This window comes from Tachypleus tridentatus, chromosome 7, assembly GCF_004210375.1.
Source record: "Tachypleus tridentatus isolate NWPU-2018 chromosome 7, ASM421037v1, whole genome shotgun sequence".
NCBI lineage: Eukaryota > Metazoa > Arthropoda > Merostomata > Xiphosura > Limulidae > Tachypleus > Tachypleus tridentatus.
Window position 1 is genome coordinate 177,699,357 of NC_134831.1, and position 24,486 is coordinate 177,723,842.

The window sequence follows — 24,486 nt, forward strand, 5'->3', positions numbered from 1 at the left end:
GGTCAATCCCACTATTCGTTGGTAAAAGAGTAGTCCAAGAGTTGGCAGTGGGTTGTGACGACTCGCTGCATTCCGTTTAGTCTTACACTGCTAAATTAGGGACGGCTAGCGCACTGCTAAATTAGGGACGGCTAGCGCAGGCCCGGCATGGCCTAGCGCGTAAGGCGTGTGACTCGTAATCCGAGGGTCGCGGGTTCGCGCCCGCGTCGCGCTAAACATGCTCGCCCTCCCAGCCGTGGGGGTGTATAATGTTACGGTCAATCCCACTATTCGTTGGTAAAGAGTAGCCCAAGAGTTGGCGGTGGGTGGTGATGACTAGCTGCCTTCCCTCTAGTCTTACACTGCTAAATTAGGGACGGCTAGCACAGATAGCCCTCGAGTAGCTTTGTGCGAAATTCCCAAAACAAACAAACAAACAAACAAACAAGCTAGCGCAGATAGCTCTCGTGTAACTTTGCGCGAAATTCAAAAACAAACAAAAGTATTTTTTTTTTTTTTAGTTTTTACAATAATGACCAAAATAGCTTGTAATTCTTGGGCGTTCGACTCACGATTTTAGGGTTTATGTTATGTTTTGCATATATATTATTTTGAAGATAAATTTTGGTTTGGTTCGTTTTGAATTTCGCGCAAAGCTACTCGAAGGCTATATAAATTAGGAATGGCAAGCGCACAGTAGGATATTCACACACACCACTATGACGCAAGACACTGTTGACTGCTCTGGTGTTGTGAAGTTCTCGTGAGAGTAAAACTTTTGACACGTGTCTTTTGAGCAACTACCTTCATTCGTGCTGGATTCTATGAAACCAGTAGCTCTGAAAGTGGTAAGTAAGCTCGGCGATTTAATTATTTTACGTGGCTTAGACCCAGTTTCCTTTAATTAAGTAATCACTGGGTGTACGATCAGGGTTGCGTTGACTGGTGACAGAACACAACGATGACCGACCACGTTTCGCAAGAATACGGTAATTGTAGATGCAGTAACATTGATATTACACGTGTTTTCTGAGACTTGTGACTGGGATTGGGAAATAGCATTCCCTCTCATAACTATCCCTCTCTTTCGCCCTGTATCACTACAGGATGGAAGCTTTTTTATCGTTCCAAACAAAATCCAAATACTTCAACTTAACAACTCCCGACTTCACCAGTTAAATAGCTAGGTACATCAACAGTGAAATATAATATTTCAGTTAAATAGCTAGGTACATCAACAGTGAAATATAATATTTCTTCATCATTTTCATGGCCATAAAAATCCTTACTTGATCCATGACTGTGTAATACACCTCAACAGTTCCACGACTACAAAATTAATTTACAGTGTCATGACTATAGTACAATTTTACAGTTCCATGACTATAAAATTAATATACATTTCATGACTACAGTACACTTCAACAGTTCTATGACTATAAAATTAATTTAGAGTGTCATGACTATAGTACACCTCAGCAGTTTCATGACTACAAAGCTCCTCAGTTGCTTCATCACTTTAATAGAAGACGTAGAATGGATTTCCAACCACCACAGAAAGAACATTCTTGTTAACAGAAAGGGCACGGTTTCGGTATAATTATTTTGATGCCGTATTAATAGAGTTAATGATTATTTGTTTGTTGTTAAGCACAATGGGCTTTCAGTGCTCTCTATCCAACACGATTATTATAAACCCAGTTTTAGCGTTATAAGTCTTCAAACGTACCAGTGGGCCACCAGGGGACAGAATTAATTAGTCTATTTCACGTCCTTCAGAATTTCATGCTCACGAACATAATTTTCTAAGTTTTATTTATTTATTTTCTTTTTTCACAATAGCTGATTCTCACTGAAAAAAAGCTGACAATAAGTGAAACGCCACCTAGTGGCATTCATATTTATTTTAGTCTTAACTTCAATAAATGTTTAGTGTAAAGGTTACGATTTGTTTTGGGAATTTCTCGCAAAACTATACAAGGACCATCTGCGCTAGCCGTCCCTAATTTAGCAGTGTAAGACCAGAGGGAAGGCAGCTAGTCATCACCACCCACCGCCAACTCTTGAGCTACTCTTTTACCAACGAATAGGCCTGGCATGGCCAGGTGGTTAAGGCACTCGACTCGTCATCCGAGGGTCGCGGGTTCGAATCCCCGTCACACCAAACGTGCTCGCCCTTTGAGCCGTTGGGGCGTTATAAAGTTACGGTGAATCCCACTATTCGTTGGTACACTGCTAAATTAAGCACGACTTGCGCAGATAGCCCTCTTGTAGCTTAGAAAGAAATTTAAAAACAAATTGTCATTTAAAATAACAAAGATTGCTTTAAAATTCACAGATGATGTTTACTCAAAAATCTAGAATTTTTTCCCATAAGATACGAAAGAAAGGTAACAGTGAAAACCTGTTTGTTTTTTAAACCATGAAAATTCATCTTCCGTTCTTTAAATTTTCACAGTTAAAGATGAGGTGGTAATGGGTTCATCTTCCGGTTAAGATGAAGTGGTAGTAAGTTAATTTTCCGGCTATGACGAAGTGGAAGTGGGTATATCTTCCAATTAAAAGCTCTGGTTGTCTTAGTTTAAGAGCGAGATATTTTAACATTCTAAGTTGGAATCTATTCCCTCACTCGAAGAATGAAGCTGGAAAAACTGGAGTTAGGCCTAACATCAAATTCCTTTATACAGTGGTCGATAGCATTTACTGGTGATGTAAACTTTTTAAAGTTTCATTTTACTTTACTACAGAGCCATCTAGTGGTTGCACTTCGATAACTTGTATATCTTTAGAGTTGAAGAGCCCTTTTGACCTAGACTCTGTATTAAAGATACATTTTAACCGAATTTGTTGACATAAATTAATTAATTTTTCTCCCAATCATGAAGGACATGGCTAAAATACCCATTTTTTTTGGAACATGTAACATGGGAACAAATGGGGTGATTAGTTATCACTTTTGGTTTGGGTAATTTAATGGGTAACGTATTTAATGTTCCCAACTTCTGCTTCGAGCCGTTATGACATCATGATATCATAAAGGCCCTGTAGAACAAGGTTATCACTCTAACAATTGAAGAGACGCAGTCACCAGAAGAAGAACAAATTGCAGTGAAAGTTGGTTTCCGATACCTCTGGTTGTTAAAGACACGAACATTTAAGAACCGTAGCATCCTTCTGGTGATTTTCCACGTTATATGAAGAAATTCGTTAACCGACTACTGTAAAATGCAGGACATGATTGTAACCACAGAAAACTGTTAGTATGGTGAAGAGAAAGTCTCGAACCCGTCGCTACTTCATAGAGTTTACCCTTAAACATACAATGTGGTTGTTTCGTCGCAAAATACAAAAAAAATGTTTTAAAAACGTTCTTTAAAATCATAAATGGGTGTTAAAATTTAGGATTTTTCTATTTGTTTAATAAAGAAAACCAACGTTAAAACATTCGTCAAAGAGTGAATAATAAAAATAGAATATAAAACAAGAAACTTATTATAAATTAAATTTATTTTTTTTAATCACAGAATTACTCGTCGTTCTGTTCGTCTTTGGTGACGTAGCTGGTAATCCTGTCCTCAACAAGACCAACAGGCTTCAAATTTCTGAACAACTATTCTCCCAGAGGCTTCGAGAACCATGTAATGCTTACGACTTCGTAAATGGCCAGATAGCGTACGTGGACATGTTGAGACTGGAACAGGAATTTGTGAGCACTTTGAAAGACAAGGCGAAAGATATGTTTACGTCGGTAAGTATCAGTTTAAACCGCACTTTAAAGTTGTTTTCGTCACATATTTAATCCCTAGTTAACCCATGTTGCTTATAAGCACAAACATTTAGCCCTCTTAAAAAAAAAAAAAACAAAAAAATTGATAAATAAGCTCGAATTAAGAGCACGTGTAATATGTTTAAACTTATAACACTTCTGTTGATGACAAAAGCTGAGCTGATGAGATTTTCTTCAAGAAAACGTGTAGTTTTTGGTAACGTGTTTCTAATAAGTTATGGGTATACTCTCATATGAATAACATATAAATATAATAATATTTTACATAAGCAACATTCACACACACAAAAAACCAACCACAACAACAGATGAAAAAAATGCTTTTAAATAGCAAAAGATTCTATTCTAATCGATTTGACATCAGTTTCACCCAGTCATTATTTGGCACGTTCTATATTATCTGCATAGCTCACTTCCTCTTCAGAGTTTTACCATCTTTATATATTTTTCCTGCTTGTGATTGGATTGTTTTTATATATTTGCACAAAGAGAAACATACAGGTAAGTTTAAGCCATTGAAAAAATGGCAAAATGTTTACGTAAAACTACACGTTTGATCTTGAAATAGTTTTTGTAGCAAGTGGGCGTTTATACGTTTCGAATAATGTAAGAAGACTCAGTGGTTTAATAACTGCTCATGTGAATCAGGTGGAACACGCGTTAAGATTCGAAACGTCGACTCTAAACAACAGGTCTGCGCTAAATATTCGAAAGATCGCTTTCGAACAACCACAGATCCGAAATGTCAATTTGAAATGTTTTATTCGATCTTCTCTGCGATGGGCGAAGTTTGATGTGTTGTTTAAATCTCTTTAAAATGCATAATTTATAATGATTCATTCATTATGAGACGTTATAAACTCTTAGAAAAGATTTTACGTTAAATATTTATATAACAAACCGGTTCGGACACACTTAACTTGTTCAAGAGCGAGCTCTGTAAACGACTAATTAATAACTCGTTTCAAGGACTATTTTTTGTCGAGTAGTGACATTACAATCTAACGGGTTGAAAGCTGCCCATTCTGAATATAACATAAGAAATTAGACAAGCTGTGTATTTGAAACAGTTGAACCCCCCAAAAAAAAACAAACAAACAACAACAACAAAAACTGTGATTGCACGAAGTCATTAACAAGCGTTATTTTCATAACACATATCACGTAATTGACACGACCGTTTTACATAATATATCTACACTGATAACAACACTAACTTAACAGTTATAGTTACAATGTCAAAACCCGATGTTAAGAAACACAATTAGAAATGAACTATATATAAGAACTAGCTATTCTTAAGTAATTTAGTAATTGAAATTTCGTTAAGTCCCCGGGTCAAACCAGATGACTCTGGCACCGGGCCAAACGAACACTGTACGATCACGAAGTTACAGTTAACAACACACTCGGACGACCTGGGTACAAGAATAGAAGGCAATTCATTTAGTCAGTTTGTCACCCAGGTTGTTACAGAATAATTAAATCATATTAGTTGAAAATATGCTTCCTGTCGAGATAATATCAGAAGTGTATCCATCTATTTATTGGTCCATACTTCACTGAGTGAAATACTTTATCTTACTGGTATGTTTCTACTCAATATTTTATGTACCCGTGCTTGTTAGTTACAGCTGAGATTTCAAATGCTCCGGCCCGGAATGGCCAAGCTGTTAAGGCGTGCGACTCGTAATCTGAGGGTCGCGGGTTCGCATCCCCGTCGCGTCAAACATGCTCGCCCTTTCAGCCGTGGGGGCGTTACAATGTGACGGTCAAGCCCACTATTCGTTGGTAAAAGAGTAGCCAAAGAGTTGGCGGTGGGTGGTGATGACTAGCTGCCTTCCCTCTAGTCTTACATTGCTAAATTAGGGACGACTAGCACAGATAGCCCTCGAGTAGCTTTGTGCGAAATTCAAAACAAACAAACAAATGCTTTTCGTCTACAAGAGACGAGTTACTGAAGATACAATCATTCAGTAACAATCATTGTTGTACTTGAGAGGTGGTACTTTTGTAAGTAGCTGAAAGTAATTTGTGACGAAAAATAATCTACTTGAAGAAAATCCATACATAGTAGAGACGGCTATTATTGGCATTGAAAACGTTTCAATCTCTTTACGTTACCACCAGGTTAAGTACGAGATATGAAAAATTTATTCGATTGAAATCAACTAATTAAAACAAGACTTCATCAACGTGAAAGAATTATTCACATGGGGCACGGCCCGGCATGCCCAGGTGGTTAAGGCAAGTAATCCGAAAGTCGCGGGTTTGAATCCCGGTCGCACCAAACATGCTCGCCCTGTTAGCTGTCGAGCGTTATAATGTTACGGTCGATCCCACTATTCGTTGGTAAAAGAGCAGTCCAAGAGTTGGCGGTACGTGATGATAACTAGCTGCCTTCCCTCTAGTCTTACATTGCTAAATTAGGGACGACTAGCACAGATAGCCCTCGAGTAGCTTTGTGCGAAATTCAAAACAAACAAACAAATGCTTTTCGTCTACAAGAGACGTGTTACTGAAGATACAATCATTCAGTAACAACCATTGTTGTACTTGAGAGGTGGTACTTTTGTAAGTAGCTGAAAGTAATTTGTGACGAAAAATAATCTACTTGAAGAAAATCCATACATAGTAGAGACGGCTATTATTGGCATTGAAAACGTTTCAATCTCTTTACGTTACCACCAGGTTAAGTACGAGATATGAAAAATTTATTCGATTGAAATCAACTAATTAAAACAAGACTTCATCAACGTGAAAGAATTATTCACATGGGGCACGGCCCGGCATGCCCAGGTGGTTAAGGCAAGTAATCCGAAAGTCGCGGGTTTGAATCCCGGTCGCACCAAACATGCTCGCCCTGTTAGCTGTCGAGCGTTATAATGTTACGGTCGATCCCACTATTCGTTGGTAAAAGAGCAGTCCAAGAGTTGGCGGTACGTGATGATAACTAGCTGCCTTCCCTCTAGCCTTACACTGCTAAATTAGGGACGGCTAGTGCAGATAGCTCTCGTGTAGCTTCACACAAAAATTCAAAGGAAATAAACAGAGACTTATTCATAGAAACTACAACATAAAACAGCCAATCAACAATCCGCAACTCATCGAAACAATTAACTACAAAGTATTAACACATCTATATACCTTACCTTCGAGGTATCAATAACAAAGCAACCACATTGAAAAACTCGTAGTTAAACCAAACATTTCAGTAAAAACTAAATTATTTCTATAACCGCGTTATTGTCTCCCCCGTGCTAGTACAGCGGTAAATCTACGGATTTACAACACTAAAATCAGGGCTTCGATTCCCCTCGGGGGTCTCAGCAGATAGCCCGATGTGGCTTTGCTATAAGGAAAAATACAACCACGTTATCCGCGCCTCGGATTGGAACTCGAAATCTCTCGCATACCAGACCAGTGAAATAAACTGTGGTTTGTCTCCGAATTTTGTGAATAGCTACTAGAAAGCTTTCTGCTTTAGCAACCCATAATTTTGAAGTGACAGACTAAAGGGAAGGCAGCCAGCCAGCCACTTAATACTATACATCGTCAGCTATTAAGCTACATTTTACTGACTAATAATGGAATTGAATATCGATGAAAACGCCCCTACAGCTGAAAAGGAGAGTATGTTCAATGATGGAATTCGAACCCACGACGCACACATTGCGAGTCAATTTCTGTAACCACTAGACCATTCCAGGCCTAACGAGATGAAAGAGCTAGCCTCATAGAAACAAATTCTCCTTGAACGTAACAATAGAGTGGTGTGGAAGTTGTTAATTAGGTGTTCATGTGGTACTCTTGTTCTCGATATATATACATTTCAACGCCTCGGATTTGAACCAGAGATCTCTTGCACGCCAGGCGAGTGTTCTACCAGTTGCATTTAAGCGCTAGGCCTATAACGATTTCAACTCAAAACGTTCCACCGAAAACCTTTGCTTAGTTTCCAACGTCCGTATTATTTTTTTTATTATCTCACAAATGCTCGAAGGGAGATCAAATTCTATCCTGACTTCATATATCATTCCCTGTTTATCCCTAAAGATCCAAGCCAGGTTCGGTGACAATCGGTCCAGCGTTTCGCCGGTTACCGGCGGTAACACACGGAAACGTTTGTCAAATAACAGTTTAGACTTTCGATAAACGGACTGTCCTATGTTGGAATAGTGTTAAGCTCTTACTGTTAACTTGTGTCACAAAACACAAATGAAAAAGGAAATTAAAAACTTTTCACGCGAGGGAAAATGTTCACATTAGAAAACCCGGTTTTGTTAATTCCTAACGTATTCGTTTATCGTTTCCTGGGTTTCTCGCTCGGAACTCGTGTTGTAGAAACTATAATTTACGTTTCGCCAGAATTAGAATTCAAAATGTTTCACGTAGATTATTTATACACCTTGAATTTTTTGTTTTCGAATTTCGCGCAAAGCTACACGAGGGCTATCTGCGCTAGGCGTCCTCAATTTAGCAGTGTAAGACTAGAGTGAAGGCAGCTTGTCATCACTATCCACCGCCAACTCTTGGGCTGCTCTTTTACCAACGAATAGAGGATTGACCGTCAAATTATAACGCCCCCAAGGCTGAAAGGGCATGCATGTTTGGCACCACGGGGATATAAGCCCGCGATCCTCAGATTACGAGTTGAGCGCCTTAACCACCCGGCCATGCAGGGGATCTAATGTGAATTAAGGAAAATAGTAAAACGTAAAGGTCTCGTGACAACGCAAGCGTTTGATACAAGTCTTACCACTTTCTGACGTCAGAATTATAATTGCATTTAGTATATTAAATAGACAGAAAAGGTGTGGGAATTTCAAACGTCTTTTTATTATTTTTTTGTGCGAAGAGCCAGAAGCATCCGCGCGGGTGGGGTGGGAGGTATTGTCTCCCCCTCCTCGGAAAATTAGAAACATAATCCTGCCTTTATTATTTCAGCATATGCACATGAATTCACAAGTCGCTTTTAATTAACATCAACATTTCCCATAGCTTCGCTTCTCCTTCTCCGCTTGAAAAATTCCTGTAGACGTCCATGCTAAGAGGACTGTTTTTGTCTGTTTGTAATTAAGCACAAAACTGCACAATGGGCTCTCTGTTTTCTCTCTATCACAGGTGTCGAAACCACGTTTTAAGTCCTCAGACATGCCGTTGTGCCCATTCGGGAGGAGAGACTTGCTTGAATTGATATATTATAGACATATATTTATAATTATATTGTATAATCAGTCATTAGTCACAAGATATTCTTATTTCAGCAGCTCAGTTGACCCAGCTGTATTCCGGTTTTGAACACTATATATGTGACAACTATTACTTGGCCCGCCTTTGAACACTATGAACGTGAGAACAATTACTTTATCCATCTTTGAACACTACACACGTGACAACTACTACTTAATCCGGTTTGAACATTGTTTATGTGAGAACAATTACTTTATCCAACGTAGAAGAGCGAATAACGTTTCGAGCTTCTTCGGTCATCGTCAGGTTCACAAAGAAAGAAAGAGGTAACTGACCGGAAGCTGACCACATGTTTGGAAGGGGTTATGTAACTGAGTGTCGGAATGTAGAGGGCGGTGTTAGATGTTTGAATATATAATTTTATTTTATTATATTTAATATAGGTATAAAGGCGTTCCTTTATATTGGTTTATTTTGGTTTAAGTTGTTGTGTAAGTAAGGCTTCTTTAATTTTGCGTTTGTTTATGTTTGTTTCTTTATTTAGTGTTTGAGTGTTTTCTATGGTTATGTTGTGTTTATTTGACTTGCAGTGTTCGAAAACGTGTGAAGGTGACTTTTTATGTTCTTTGAATCTGGTTTCCATTTTTCTACTTGTTTCTCCAATATAGAAGTCGTGGCAGTTATCACATTGTATTTTATAAATAATGTTGGTGTGGTGTTTGTCAATGTAGTTTTTACATAGTATAGACCTCAGTTTTGTGCTTGGTTTTTGAATACATTTGCTATTAACTGGAATGTCATATTTCGTTATTAGTTTTTGCCAAATGTTGGTTATTTGTCTGTTGGTGTCAGAAATATATGGTATGCAGCAGTATATGGTTTCGTGATTTTTTGATTCGTGAAATATATTTACTTTTGTTGATTGATTTTGCTTTCTGTCTAGGTGTGTGCGTATAATGTTTTCTACGGTTTGTGGAGGAAACTTATTGATGTTGATGAAGTATTGTTTTATTTTGTCTAATTCATCGTTAGTTTTATCTGGTGAGCATAGTTTTATGGCTGTGTTTATTTGGTTTCTTAGTATGTTGAGTTTTTGTTTTATTTCATGTGCTGAGTCCCAAGGAATGTATAGTCCAGTATGGGTGATTTTTCGGTGGATTTCTGTTTTGAATTGTGTGTCGGTTCTTGTAATTTTGAGGTTAAGAAATGATATTTGATTGCTTTCTTCCTGTTCACATGTGAAGTTAATGTTGGGATTTATAGAGTTAATGTGATTGAAAACGTTAAGTATGTGTTCTGTAGATCTGAATCCCGCAACCGTGTCATCTACATATCTGTACCAGTATACTGGTGGATGTAATGCTGTGTTAATTGCTTGTGTTTCAACTTGTGTCATAAAAATATTGGCTGGAACTGGTGATACTGGGTTGCCCATGCTTAGGCCATTTGTTTGTATATAGTTGTGGTTGTTGAACATGAAGTTTGTCTTTATCGTGGTGAATTCTATGAGAGTTGCTGATTGGTTGCTGGGAATGTCTATAGTTGGGTTAGGGTCTCGGATATAGAGTTCTAAGGCTATCCTGCAGGCTTCAGTGGTTGGAACTTCTGTAAAGAGGGATATAACATCAAAACTGGCCATTAAGGCTTTGTGATTAAGTTGATTTAGATTAGACTTGAAATTAAAAGTCTTTGATGAATGAGCTGGCTGATGTTACTTATTTGGAGAATGCCCATGCTATGTATTTACCAAGATTGTAATTAAACGATTCATATGTGGACATTATTGGTCGTAATGGACAATCTGGTTTATGAGGTTTGGGAATGCCGTATATTTGTGGTGTGCGTGAGTCGATTTTACATAGGTAGGAATAAAGTGTTTGTGAAATTGTGTTGGCTTTTTTCATTTTTTAGTAGTAATTTGTTTAGTTGCGTCTCGTGTGTCTTTGTTGTTTTTAGGTGTTTCTGGAAAATATAAATTTTTAATTTTACCTGGGAAGTTTGACTGTTGGATGTCAATAGAATTATCAAAGTTGTCTTCTTTCTGTTGGTTTGTTTTGGTTGTTTTCTTATTTTTGCTTTCTGTAGAAAGTATCACAAGTCTCCTGGCTAGATCTTCTAAACATGTTTTGATTTCTATGGTTGGAATGTACCTAGGTGCTATTGCGAAGTTGAGTCCTTTGTTAAGTAGATGTATCTCGTCTGTATTTAATTGTCGGTCGGATCTGATAATTATGAGGTTAGTCAACGGTTTGTCATGTTGATGTCTTTTCTGTTGTTTGCATCTTAGTTTTTCTAGTTTTTTGTTGTGGCAGATCTTTTTGTTTCTGTCATTCCTAGTGTTGATTTGGTTTATGCTTCGTTGTATAAGTCCGTAAATCTCTGGTTTAATGCAGCATGCCAGTTGATGGTCTAGGTTCATTTTTTGTTTTTGTAAGTCATGTAGTTCTTTCTGTAAATTTTGAATAATGTTTGTGTATTTATTAAAATTTTTTGAAAGTTTTACCTTTATAAAATTAGGGGTTAGTTGTTCGTTTCTACATTGTTAAATGAAATAGTTGTCATTTCTTCTATTGATAATTCTTTGGTTTAAATTTCTTAGTTTTTTTAACGATCGTGTGAGCGTGTACTGTTAATAGTGGTGTACGGTATGTTAGTTCAGACATAATGGTAACAGGTAAGTACAAATACTCTGAGAAAAACACAAAGACTTACACTTCTTATACAATCGCCGTGATGAAATAATAATCAGTGATGTCGAGAAAACCCACTTGTAGAGAAATATATATTTCACACACAATTCAAAACAGAAATCCACCGAAAAATCACCCATACAGGACTGACTATACATTCCTTGGGATTCAGCACATGAAATAAAACAAAAACTCAACATACTAAGAAACCAAATAAACACAGCCATAAAACTATGCTCACCAGATAAAATTAACGATAAATTAGACAAAATAAAACAATACTTCATCAACATCAATAAGTTTCCTCCACAAATGGTAGAAAACATTATACGCACACACCTAGACAGAAAGCAAAATCAATCAACAAAAGTAACTATATCTCACGAATCAAAAAATCACGAAACTATATACTGCTGCATACCATATATTCCTGACATCAGCAGAAAAATAACCAACATTTGGCAAAAACTAGTAACAAAATATGACATTCCAGTTAATAGCAAATTTATTCAAAAACTAGGCACAAAACTGAGGTCTATATTATGTAAAAACTACATTGACAAACACCACACCAACATTATTTATAAAATACAATGTGATAACTGCCATGACTTCTATATTGGAGAAACAAGTAGAAAAATGGAAACCAGATTGAAAGAACATAAAAAGTCACCTTCACACGTTTTCGAACGCTGCAAGTCAAATAAACACAACATAACCATAGAAAACACTCAAACACTAAATAAAGAAACAAACATAAACAAACGCAAAATTAAAGAAGCCTTACTTACACAACAACTTAAACCCAAAATAAACAAATATAAAGGAACGCCTTTATACCTATATTAAATATAATAAAATAAAATTATATATTCAAACATCTAACACCGCCCTCTACATTCCGACACTCAGTTACATAACCCCTTCCAAACATGTGGTCAGCTTCCGGTCAGTTACCTCTTTCTTTCTTTGTGAACCTGACGATGACCGAAGAAGGTCGAAACGTTGTTCGGTTTTCTGCGTAAAATATTTTCTCAACCCAAACGAGCCGTTTTTGCATACATATTTCTCTACAAGTGGGTTTTCTCGACATCACGAATTACTTTATCCGTTTTTAAACACTATATATGTGAGAACTGTTACTTGATCCAATTTTAAACACTATATGTGACAACTATTACTTGATCCGGTTTTGAACACTATCTATATATGACAACTATTACTTAATCCGGTTTTGAACACAATGAACGTCAGAACAAATACTTTATCCGTTTTTGAACACTATATATGTGAGAACTGTTAATTGATTCGGTTTTGAACACTATGTATGTGACAACTATTACTTGATTCGGTTTTGAACACTATCTGTATATGACAACTATTACTTGATTCGGTTTTGAACACTATCTGTATATGACAACTATTACTTAATCCGGTTTTGAACACTATGAACGTGAGAACAAATACTTTATCCGTTTTTGAACACTATATATGTGAGAACTGTTAAGTGATCTGGTTTCAATGCTATGTATTTGACAACTATTACGTGATCCAATTTTCAACATTATGTATGTGACAACTATTACTTGATTTGGTTTTGAACAATATGTATATATGACAACTATTACTTGATCCGGTTTTGAACAATATGTATATATGACAACTATTACTTGATTCGGTTTTGAACACTTTGTAAGTGGCAACTATTACTTTATCCATTTGCGAACACTATGTATGTGAGAAGTATTACTATATCCATTTTTTAACACTATGTATGTAAGAACTGTTACGTGATCGGGCTTGGAATACTATGTATGTGACAACTATTAGTTGATCCGGTTTTGAACACTATGTATGTGAGAAGAATTACTTTATCCGATTCTGAACAGTATGTATGTGACAACTATTACTTGAGCCGGTTTTGAATACTATGTATGTGACAACCAATACTTTATCTGTGGAAAAGATAAAGCCAAACATCATGCCGCGAAGACCCCATCTTTGTTACGAAACCCCTCCAGGTCCCACTTATGTCTTCAATTTTTTTTTGAACAATTGTGTTGTTTCAGAAGGGTTAGATTTTCATTCTCTTAGTCTTTCTACACGAGCGACTCATATTTTGGGTAGACGAGTAGAAAAAACACGTAAAAGTCCTAATGAAGCGACAATCACAACTAGTTTTTAGCCAATAAAGGAAAATGAGCGATGGAAATCCGCGTAAATGCGGACACATGTGTCGGGATGTGTACCGAGGGTCCAATATAAGAGCTACGATATGCCACAGATCACGTTTTACAATCTTAGGGCCTGACAAGTGTGACAATAAATTGTGCTATTTTGTTGAAAATAATCCCGAAGCTCATTGGTAGCCTTTCCTCTCGTCAGCAGTTGTAAATTATGAATGTTATGGCTTAATATTTGAGATTTGATTTGCATACCTCAGAATATAAAGATGAAATGACTGTTATTTTTTGAGACTCAGATGTATTTAAAATAGGATCAGAGGTGAGTAGAAGCATGTCATATCGGCCAATAAGGTCATGGTGAGTGATAGAATGTTATCTTAGCTAATGAGGCCACGGTGAGTGATAGAATGTTATCTTGGTCATTAAGGTCAGAAACACTGGCTTTAAATACCAAAAGGAAGCATTTCCACTCTGCTCATTGAAGCCCTTGAAATAAAAATCTTTCGTTCATATCTTTATTTGTTTCAGACATGTTTTATAAGGGCTATCTACACTAAGTGATAGACTATATGGAAGATAACTAATAAAAATCACCCATCGTTCAACGTATTTAGCTATTTTAATCGAATAACGGGGTTTAATTGTCACTTTTGTTACATACCCAAGTTCTGAGATTGTGCAACGCAATATATTTTTATCCGCAACGAGACGCAAACTTTAAATCTTCGGATTCACACAGTAGCCAAAACAGTGCTATAACAGAGTAAACTATTCTACTGTTTGGGATAAAATTATCAATGGGCGAAAGGTTAAAAAAAAAGAAGTTTTAAAACGAGTGGTACTTTATGCACTATTTTTATTCATTTTGGTTTACATCTCTGATATAATGAGAAATTCTTTTCACCCTCTGGCCGGGCAGTTAAGGCACTCGACTCGTAATCCAAGGGTCGTCTGTTCGAATCCTCGTCATACCAAACATGCTCACACAAGTGTGATTTTCATTACGTTTATTAGACCTACCAGGTTACATAATTTTAGCTTTATTGAATTTTTAACTTTTGTTTGCATATACAAAAATAAATTGTTAAATAAAAATAAGTTCTCATTGTTTGCAAAAAAAAGAAGTTTTAAAACCAGTGGTATTTTATGCACTATTTTCAAAATTTAAATGGGCACGAAGAAGAGTAAACATTTACTAACGCCATCTAAAGTCTATAAGCGTATTCTATCGGTATCTTAGAAACAAACCAACCACAATATCAACTAATGAGCTTCTAGTGTACACATCTGTCGAGTTAGGCCTAGTGACCTGGTAACATTAGTGAAAATCACAGTTTATATTTGATAGTTTTTTTTTTTTAATTTCGCGCAAAGCTACAAGAGGGCTATCTGCGCTAGCCATCCATAATTTTGCAGTGTAAGACTAGAGGGAAGGCAGTTAGTCATCACCACCCACTGCCAACGTTTTACTAACAAATAGTGGGATTGACCGTCACATTGCAACGCCCCCGCGGCTGAGAGGGCGAACATGTTTGGTGCGACGGGGATTCGAACACGCGACCCTCAGATTACGAGTCGAGCGCCTTAACCACCTGGCCATGCCGGGACCTCACCTTGATAGATTTATGCAATAAACTCATGAAATATGTAACATTTATTCATCCAAACATGAAATTCAGAGTTTATGGTAATTTTATCTTTGTGAAGAGCTGTGTGAGAAAAATGAAAATATTAGTGGGGAGATGATAATATTACTTTAATCAGATTTTTTTGGTGTGTTTTTTTCAGGTGATGGGGATGTTTGTATTAATACGGGTAGCTAAAAAAGAAATGAAGTTTAAATTACCTAGCCAAACATTTAAAGAAAATCAAGAAACGTGACCACAAACTTTCATCTAGTTACAAAGATGAGAAACCGCAAGTTAATTTGGTTCAATCAGGCGAAGAGCCGCACGTGAATCCCCGCGGGTAATGGGATGAAACCGGATCGTCTAAGGTCAGACCAACCAGTTGAAACCCTGGAGTTATTTCTTTCGGACTAGTCAAGTTACGATGGAGGTTATAATAAAATTATTTTGAGCGACTGATACGCAGGTGCGTTTTTAAGCCACCGAACGTTTCCGATTACAAATGTCGAGATAACTTCGCCATTTTCATGGCATCCGGAAAGGGTGGGGTAATTGAGAACAACGTGGAATGGGGAAAGAAACTCAGATCTTTATGACCCTGATTATGATACCTGAAAGTGATGCAGGTGTGTGCCCTGAACGTGGGCGAGCAGTTCGTGAGGCTTGCTTTACTAATTTCTTTTCTATTTTCGTAACAACCGTAAAATAATTACAGGGCATAAGAAACAGTGCGGTTTACATGAACATCAAAGAATCTAGTCTTTACTATTCAGCTTTCATGACAAAATATACGACTGACAGATATTATAAATAACAAATAATCATGGACTGTTGCCAGAAACCAGAGAGGAAATAGTTGTTTTTATTTTATTAGCATATCCACAAGATTATTTGGAAATAGAAATAAATGCAATCAGTACTGCACTGAGATATGAAAAGTTTGACCTTGACCACAATTCCTAGCGGGAGCCCAAAACGTTTGAACTTCGTGTAGACAAAAATGGTCGATCTTTGATATCGAAGGCCCAGCATGGCCAGGTAGGTTAAGGCGTTCAACTCGTAATCTGAGCGTCGCGGGTTCGAATCCCCGTCACACCAAACATGCTCTCCCTTTCAGCCGTAGGGGCGTTATAATGTGACGGTCAATTTCACTATTCGTTGGTATAAGAGTAGCCCAAGATTTGGCGGTGGGTGGTGATGACTAGCTGCCTTCTCTTTAATCTTACACTGTTAAATTAGGGACGGCTAGCGCAGATAACTCTTGAGTATCTTTGCGCGAAATTCAAAACAAACAAACTTTGACATCGAATTGTGTTTAGTCAAAGAGTTGGATGTCACTGCGCGTTTAACTACAATCATTTTACAGTTAAATATACGAAACGGGGGGGGAAGACGTTTCGGTTTACAGTTTCAGTGTAATTTCCACAAAAAAAGCATAAATAATTTTTATTCTTTCTCACCACTACAGATAGGAGATTGTGCCAACCTAACATCTATCCCCGACTCTTTATATTACATTCCTAGCGTGGAACAACTCCAGGTATTTATGAATTAAATATCTTTGAATTTTCTTGGTATTTAAGGGTAGGTTGATGAAAATGTTTAAATATGTTAACATGAAAGCGTTCATCAACGATAATTTTAAATTAAAAAACACACAACAAAAAAATAAAATATTCTTAATCTCTGTTATCCACTCACTTAGATTTATTTATTTTGAGTGTTATTGTGTAGTTTTCTGTATTCTAGCTTAATATTTTTCTATGCAGACACTATCTGAAACTTAAAAAAATATAATTAAAATAATATTATTATTACTTTTGGGTCGAGAGCGAAAGAGGGGTTTCATTTTGAGATATCTGAGTAACTTAAAGGTCAAAATGCCCGGCTTGTGAATCAGAGAGTTAGTGGTTGAAATCCCATTGACAAATACACAAAATGCGCTCCTCGTTTTGAGGTCGTGGGTGTGGTTTACTTGTTTTGACATTTGCTCAAAGCAAAAATGAGGTGGGGTATCTACACCCATCACTGCCAACTGTGGGCTTCTTTTGTCATACGAACAGTGGATTTGACTGTCACTCTTATAACGCTACTCTATTTAATTTTTGGCAGTAACAGGAATCTCTGATTCACAGCCCGGCACCATAACTACTAGCCATGCCTGGCCATGACAGAGGTAAAAGAAAACCTGGTTTTATTGAAATATTTTAGTATTTATTATTTGTGTATACTACTTTAATTGGACTTTTCTTTTGTAGAATCTAACATTTTCTCGGGCGTTGCAAGTGTTGGACGAGTTGATTGTAAACTATACTGCATACGTATATTTTTCGAAATCTCAAGACGAAAACTCCTCCTGTTACTCTGGTCATTTTGCGTACCAAGCACAGAAAGTCATAGTTAACCTGGAGCAAGTAAGGTGTTACCTCCTACACGTTGGCCAAACACGAGGGCAAATAATTGACGTTAACAGTTCTGCGAGGAATATTTTAAACACAAGCATAATTGACTTAGTAGTGTGCTCACGCCGGTTTTCTAGGGACTGTTATATACTTAAAGATATAACAACTCTAGCAGAGATATTATACGGTTATATGGACAGTCAGATTTCACTGGACGAAAACGAAAGTACCCCTTTTCAACCAACATAATGAGAAATCCATGGAAGTATTTATTTTATTTTTTGCCTATTTATTTATATTGAATTTGGAAGGAAATTGCCCAAGTGCCTTTATAAGGCCAAAAGGACTTCCTAACTTCCTATATATATGTTCATAATGTAGCTACTTTTACTTGGCTATATCTCCAAAGAAAAGGTGGAGGGGATATGTGAAATAATCTAGACGGTACTTTTGTGTCTTTCGTTTTGTAGATTGAACTCGAGGTTAAAGGTAAAATATGAAGTACTTGACTAAAATCAAAAAAAGAGAGATTTGTTCTTGTTCAAACAAAACGATAGCACTGTATATTGAGTCGTTAGTATTTTGCTCGTAGAGAGCGATTTAGCAAAACTTTTTTCTCACTTCGCAAATATTGTTAGACCTAACATATCAGTCGACGTTTCTTGGTTTTAACAGTTTTATATTTGTATTTACAGGTTCCCAAGTCCTGTAAACTATTTGTTTATTATTAGTATTAGGCCTAGTATATTCTATAAGCTATTTTTTTATTAGTAGTATTAGGCCTAGTCTACTCTACAAGCTATTTGTTTATTATTAGTGTTAGGCCTAGTCTATTCTCCAAACTATTTATTATTAGTGTTAGGCCTAGTCTACTCTATAATCCCAATGATCTATCAGTAATGGTTCCTTTCAATAACAAAATATGACTTAATAAAGAATGATAGGTATTTTGTTTCTTAATGTTACCTTGGTTCTTAATTTCAGTTTTATTTTCGAATTTCAACAAACAGGAATTCGGTATAATCGATGTTTGATTAGGTTGTCTTGTTGATGCTTTCTGTTGCTTTAAGCTTTCATTATGTGTATCTTTAAGACAGATCTAGATTATTTATAGTACCAGTCTAAGATAGATGCTTTATTTAAATTTCAAGTTCAGTCAATAATAAGTATTATTTATCGATTATATGTGAACATCTTAAGACGGTTAGTACATCAATGAAAAAATGTAAGAAGGGCGTTCTGTAAAAATGCCACGACAATAACTTTTAAATGAAATGTTTCCAGAGTAGGGTTGCCATCCTCTACTATTTCAGAGGACAATACATTATTTCCTGTATTTTTATTTTATTCTCGGATAACTTATAAGAGTATGATTAATTTTCTAGTCTCAAAAAGTACTTTTGCTTCCGTTAATATAAGGAATCAGGCAATCATGGTTCGATACCATCCAAGTCGTTTTCTCTCTAAAAATGTACAGAAAGCTTCGTAGACCTATAAAGAATTACATAAGCTTGCTGAACATGTTCGAGTCATTGCTTCCAACTTAATGGTGTATCTTGTATATCTGAGTAAAACTTTCGCTTATTTTCAAACAGTTATCTATGGAATATTTAAATTTCAAATTTTAGGGTTTTAAATAAGCAATATTATTTTGTTCTGCTACATTTATTCATGTACAAAATAGCAGATTTGACTGTCTAAATGTTATGTCTTTAATATCGGGTTTTATTTCAAATTACTTTACAGTGTTATATTTATATTGTACGTCTTTTTTTTTTGTCAACTGTAATCTTAGTTTCAGCGAAGATTCGAATAACCCATGATTGATGTAAACGAAATTTTATTGTATTCAAGATTAGGTTTTTTTTGATAAATATTATTCACTGTATAATATTTACTGGACGACTTTGAGAAGAAGTATTTACGCAAGAAGAAATATTACAGTATATTTGGATCATAGAGTGCAAAATAACAGGAGTAGGTAAAGTCATCTAATGGTGCTTGGGATTAGCCTATACTGGATTATTGCATTAAAGACACAGGCATTCAAGACTATCTGGCTAGATTTACCAAATAATTTGATCTGATATTTTTATATTTAACCATAATAGGGATACAGTTTTTCAAGAAGAGGTTATGACAAACCCACAGATTTATATCGGTCGCATTCATTGTTTTCGTTTCCGTTAAAGAAATATTTTGCTGACTGGTTGTGAATCGCGGTCCTGTGATAAAGCTCGCCATGAATACATCGGCTGAGCAAAGTTGTTCACAACTGCATATTTTCCTGTGACTAAGTTTTTCTTCTAGTCAATTTGCAACTGTATACTCAACGATAATAAGAAAAAAATCAATTTCAATTATTAATACTAAACAGCTGTTGGGTAAACTTATATTAACTAAACTAACCTAGAAGGGCTGTGTGACAAAACACAGGTTGATTTTCTGGCCCACTTGATCTCTTTTGGTCTGTTGTTTCCAAATTGTTTATTATTATTATTATTTTGTTTGCTATTTTCGACGGGAAAGTAAATAGCTAATGAATACAATCCATCCAATCATGTCCAAAATACGCATCGTATTTCATTTTTTCTTGCAGAATTCAAATATATAAAAGGAAAACACAATATTACTTATATATTATATTAGTATCATTTTTTTAGCAGCATAAATTGTTATATTAGTATCATTGTTGTTAAACAGCCTATGGTTAAGTACCAATATCGTTCTTCTTAAGACAGCCTTTTCCTTCCAAAGTATCATGTTTTGTATTTACCATGCTGCCTACCAGTTTATTCATGTTAAACGAAAAGTATATTTGGACCAATTATTTCACCACTTGAACAAGAGCGACAACTGTGGTTTATTTAGTAATGGACTTACACACTTGTGGCTTGTGAAACCACTAGTGCATGTTTTTATAACATTTACATCAGTGGTAGAAATGTTTTGATAATCTAAATATTTTTATGCAACTCACAGTAGTACTGAAACTAGTATCTCACGCTTGTATTCGTTTCTTTATAATTATCTAAAAATAAAAAGGGTGTTAAATTAACATGGGCGCCAGCTGGCCCTTTGATATAGCTGTGGATTGCGGAGAAGTCGAACTAGGTTCAAACCTGTTCGATAACACAAAACATTTCCCTAATTTAAGCTATGGGCTCATTATAAGAATGACAGTCAATTAGCTATTATGAATGGCGGATGTAGCTTGCTATTAACTGTTTGCCTTCCTTCAGGTTAAGAGAACAAAATTAAGGTTTATTTGTATTAAAGCACAAAACTTCAAAATGAGCTATCAGTTCTTTTTTCACACTACGAGTATCGAAAACTAGTGTTTATAAGGCTACTTACTTGCTAATGAGTCTCCGGTAGGCTGCAAATTAGGGACGGAGCAGATAGTCTTTACCATAATATAAAATACTAAAATGAGCAAGACTCAGGTTGAAGGTCTGATAAAATCACTGTGTCGCCATACTGAACTTATTGCACAATGTATCATTGAATAGGGAAAATGCATTTCAAGAACGAGCTTTTACTTCGTTATAGTACATTGTTATGAACTAGTTACTTTAATTATTTCAACTAGTTATTTCAATTACTTCATCATTGTTTTATCAAAAATTAATAAGATTGTACACTTTTGCATTGAGTGAGCGGCTATTGTAAGTCCTGTAGGGAATGCAGCACGTGACAGCATAAAACAATGTTTTATACTTTTGATGCGCCGTTAAGACTATTGTTTGGATTGTTGTTGTTATCGCTACTGCTACGTCCCCCCGCTGGGACAGCGACAAGTCTTAGGATTTATAACGCTAACATCAGCGGTTTGATTGCTGTCGGTTGACACAGCAGATAGCTCGATGTGGCTTTACTATAAGAAACACACACATACTACTGTGGCACATACTCGAAACATCACAAGTGAGAGAGATATTTATTTAAACCATATAATGAATATTACGCCTACTAGGCTTCTCACTAGCTAATATTAGTGAAAATGTTATTACGTTTAGAAGCTAGTAGAAACCACCAGTGAACAAGATACCGCGATATTTATTAGGTTGTCCAGAAATAACTGTCGTTTATGAACTGCGAATTTTGGAAAAGTATAAGCCAGTGTTGTAAAACATACTTTAATCAAAGTAAGCACCATTTGCTTCAACACACTTTACCAACGTATAACGATGAAGTTTATGCCCATGCTAAAGATATCAGAGTTTCTATAGTCAATGAACTCTCTGAAAGCTTATTCCGGAGCTGCCTGGTTTTGAAAGTGTTTATTGTTCAATAGGTTTTCAAAGTTCTTGATAAAATAAAAATCTGTAGGGGAAAGGTCTGGGGAATAAGGTAGATGAGGCAGAACCTCAATTCCCAATTTGTTCAATTTTTGGAGCGTCATCCTTGACAGGTCTCATAACGCCGATTTTGTTGATCTTCAGTCAGCTCATGCGGAACCCACTTATTCAACCTTTTCGTCTTCCCAATCGCACTCAGGTGATTGGCAATACTTGATTTGCTTGTGCCTAGCTTTTCTGCAACTTCACGTACTGTTGTGCAAGTGTTTGTCTCAACTGCTTCCCTCAATGTGTTTTAATTTAAGGATGGCTTCCTTCCACGATGGGTTCGGTATGGCCAGGTGGGTTAAGGCACTCGACTCGTAATCTGAGGGATGCGGGTTCATATCCCCCGTCGCACCAAACATGCTCGCCCTTTCAGCCGTGGGAGCGTTATAATGTTATGGTCAATCCCACTATTCGTTGGTAAAAGAGTAGCCCAAGAGTTGGCAGTGGGTGGTGATGACTAGTTGCCTTCTCTCTAGTCTTACACTAATAAATTAGGGACGGCTAGCGCAGATAGCCCTTAAGTAGCTTTGCGCGAAATTAAAAACAAACAAATTTTCATCTCCGTGTCGAAATCTTTGGAACCAACGCTGAACTCTACGTTCAGTGACAGATCCATGGGCGAATGCCTGGTTGATTTTCCGTGTAGTTTCGGTAACTTTTCGTCCAAGTTTGAAGTCGTAGAGGAAAATCTGACGAAAGTCGTTGTTGTCCATGCTGCCGTAGGGATTGCGAAACTTACTCTGAGTAGAGTTGAAACAGCAGACAATTAAGACACTTTGTAAGTGAAACCTCCAACGATAAGTTACTCAATATTCAGCTTCATCGAAAGAATTCTGATATTTATTTCTGGGGAACCTAATATATCATTTGATGCACAATCGAGTGTAATTATATTTTCTTAATGTTGTGAAATAGATAATCCATTGACGGAAATACCATCTGATTTTCTAATTCACCGCAAAATTAATATCCGATCCGATCAGATTTAATCGGATCAGATATTAGTCCACTCGCTCGCCGAGAACTAAAACATATATATTTTACAAAATATAAAAGATTTAAATGTATTACTTCTTGGGGTTAAACAATAGGTTTTGGTAAGTTCTCGGAGTTATTACTTTAATGCCCTTTTCTTTTTTCCAAGGGTTATTAATAACGACTTGGGCTTGGTTAAGGTTTCTTATGCGACTGTATCGAACGGGTTTAATTCTGCACATTTATCGTTATCCGAAAGGCTTAATGTAGTTAATTATTTTGGAGTGAAAAGACACATACAAAAGTAACTCTTTATAAGTTACATTAAATGATTAGTCTTTATAAAAAATAGCGTTGACGATGGGGAATTCACATAAAAAATGTTAATCATATACTATTTGTCGAAAAGAAAATGAAACATTTTCAACAAAGAAATGGAAATTAACACGCGAAAATAATTTTGTTTTCATAGTTCAGAGACAGATCTTTTGTTTTGTTTCTTTAATATCCAATAAGTCACAATTAAATGTTATTGTTTTGTACGGGACTATTTCTTTTAGTTTAACATTATCAATAAATTAGCTTAGAACTATAACTTAACATTCCAGTTACATGTTATTTAAAAATTACATTTTATTTATGTATGTTGCATTTAGTACTTTTTTTAAAAACTACTCTGGTGGTAACGTATGAAACTATATAAGATCTTTTGGCTCTAAGTGTTGTCAACGTTCCTATTTCACAAACGTTTGAATATAAATAGGCTACGCCTTAATCAGGAAAACTGTTAAGTAAGTACTATATTAGCACCCGGTTAAACCTTATGTTTTTGTTTGCATACATATGTAAAAGTTGTAATATAGCTTGACATTTATTATTGTATTCTTTTTTCTTTATAGTAATGTAGTTAAACCTAACGTTTTATTATAAATACATGCTGTAACATTATTGCTGTATAGTCTAATGTAATAATCCAAATATATATATTATACCAACATTACGCCTAACGTTAAAGTCTTTATATAAATACCCACTACATCTCAGGTTTATAATTGGGCCTAAAATCTTTTTATAAATACACGCTACACACCAACATCATAATTAGGCCTTATATAATTAATTATATGAATGCACGCTATATTAGCATCACAGGCAAGCCTAATGCAAGAAAATATCGTTTCATAGAATATCTACTAGTACTATTACTTTTTTAAACGCCGTACTTAATCCATTTTAACTTTGAAAACAAATATTAAAGTGATGGAGTGGAGGTTATGTTACACATGAAAACACCGTG

At 36.0% G+C, this 24,486-nt stretch overlaps 1 protein-coding gene across 7 annotated transcripts in view; it reads left to right on the top strand.

The window, feature by feature from the left end:
• LOC143257360 (uncharacterized) overlaps positions 1-24,486 on the top strand; it is a 76,515-nt gene that overhangs the window by 14,240 nt on the left and 37,789 nt on the right. For 4 of the 7 annotated variants that reach the window (XM_076515917.1, XM_076515914.1, XM_076515918.1 and 1 more), the window contains 3 exons: positions 3,504-3,727; positions 16,932-17,003; positions 17,722-23,980. In XM_076515917.1, the coding sequence (XP_076372032.1) occupies positions 3,662-3,727; positions 16,932-17,003; positions 17,722-18,114 (531 nt within the window). In that variant the 5' untranslated portion in view covers positions 3,504-3,661 and the 3' untranslated portion in view covers positions 18,115-23,980. Of the gene's footprint in view, positions 1-685; positions 828-3,503; positions 3,728-16,931; positions 17,004-17,721; positions 23,981-24,486 lie in introns of those variants that run through there. The other 3 variants (XM_076515915.1, XM_076515919.1, XM_076515916.1) reach the window with 2 other exon arrangements.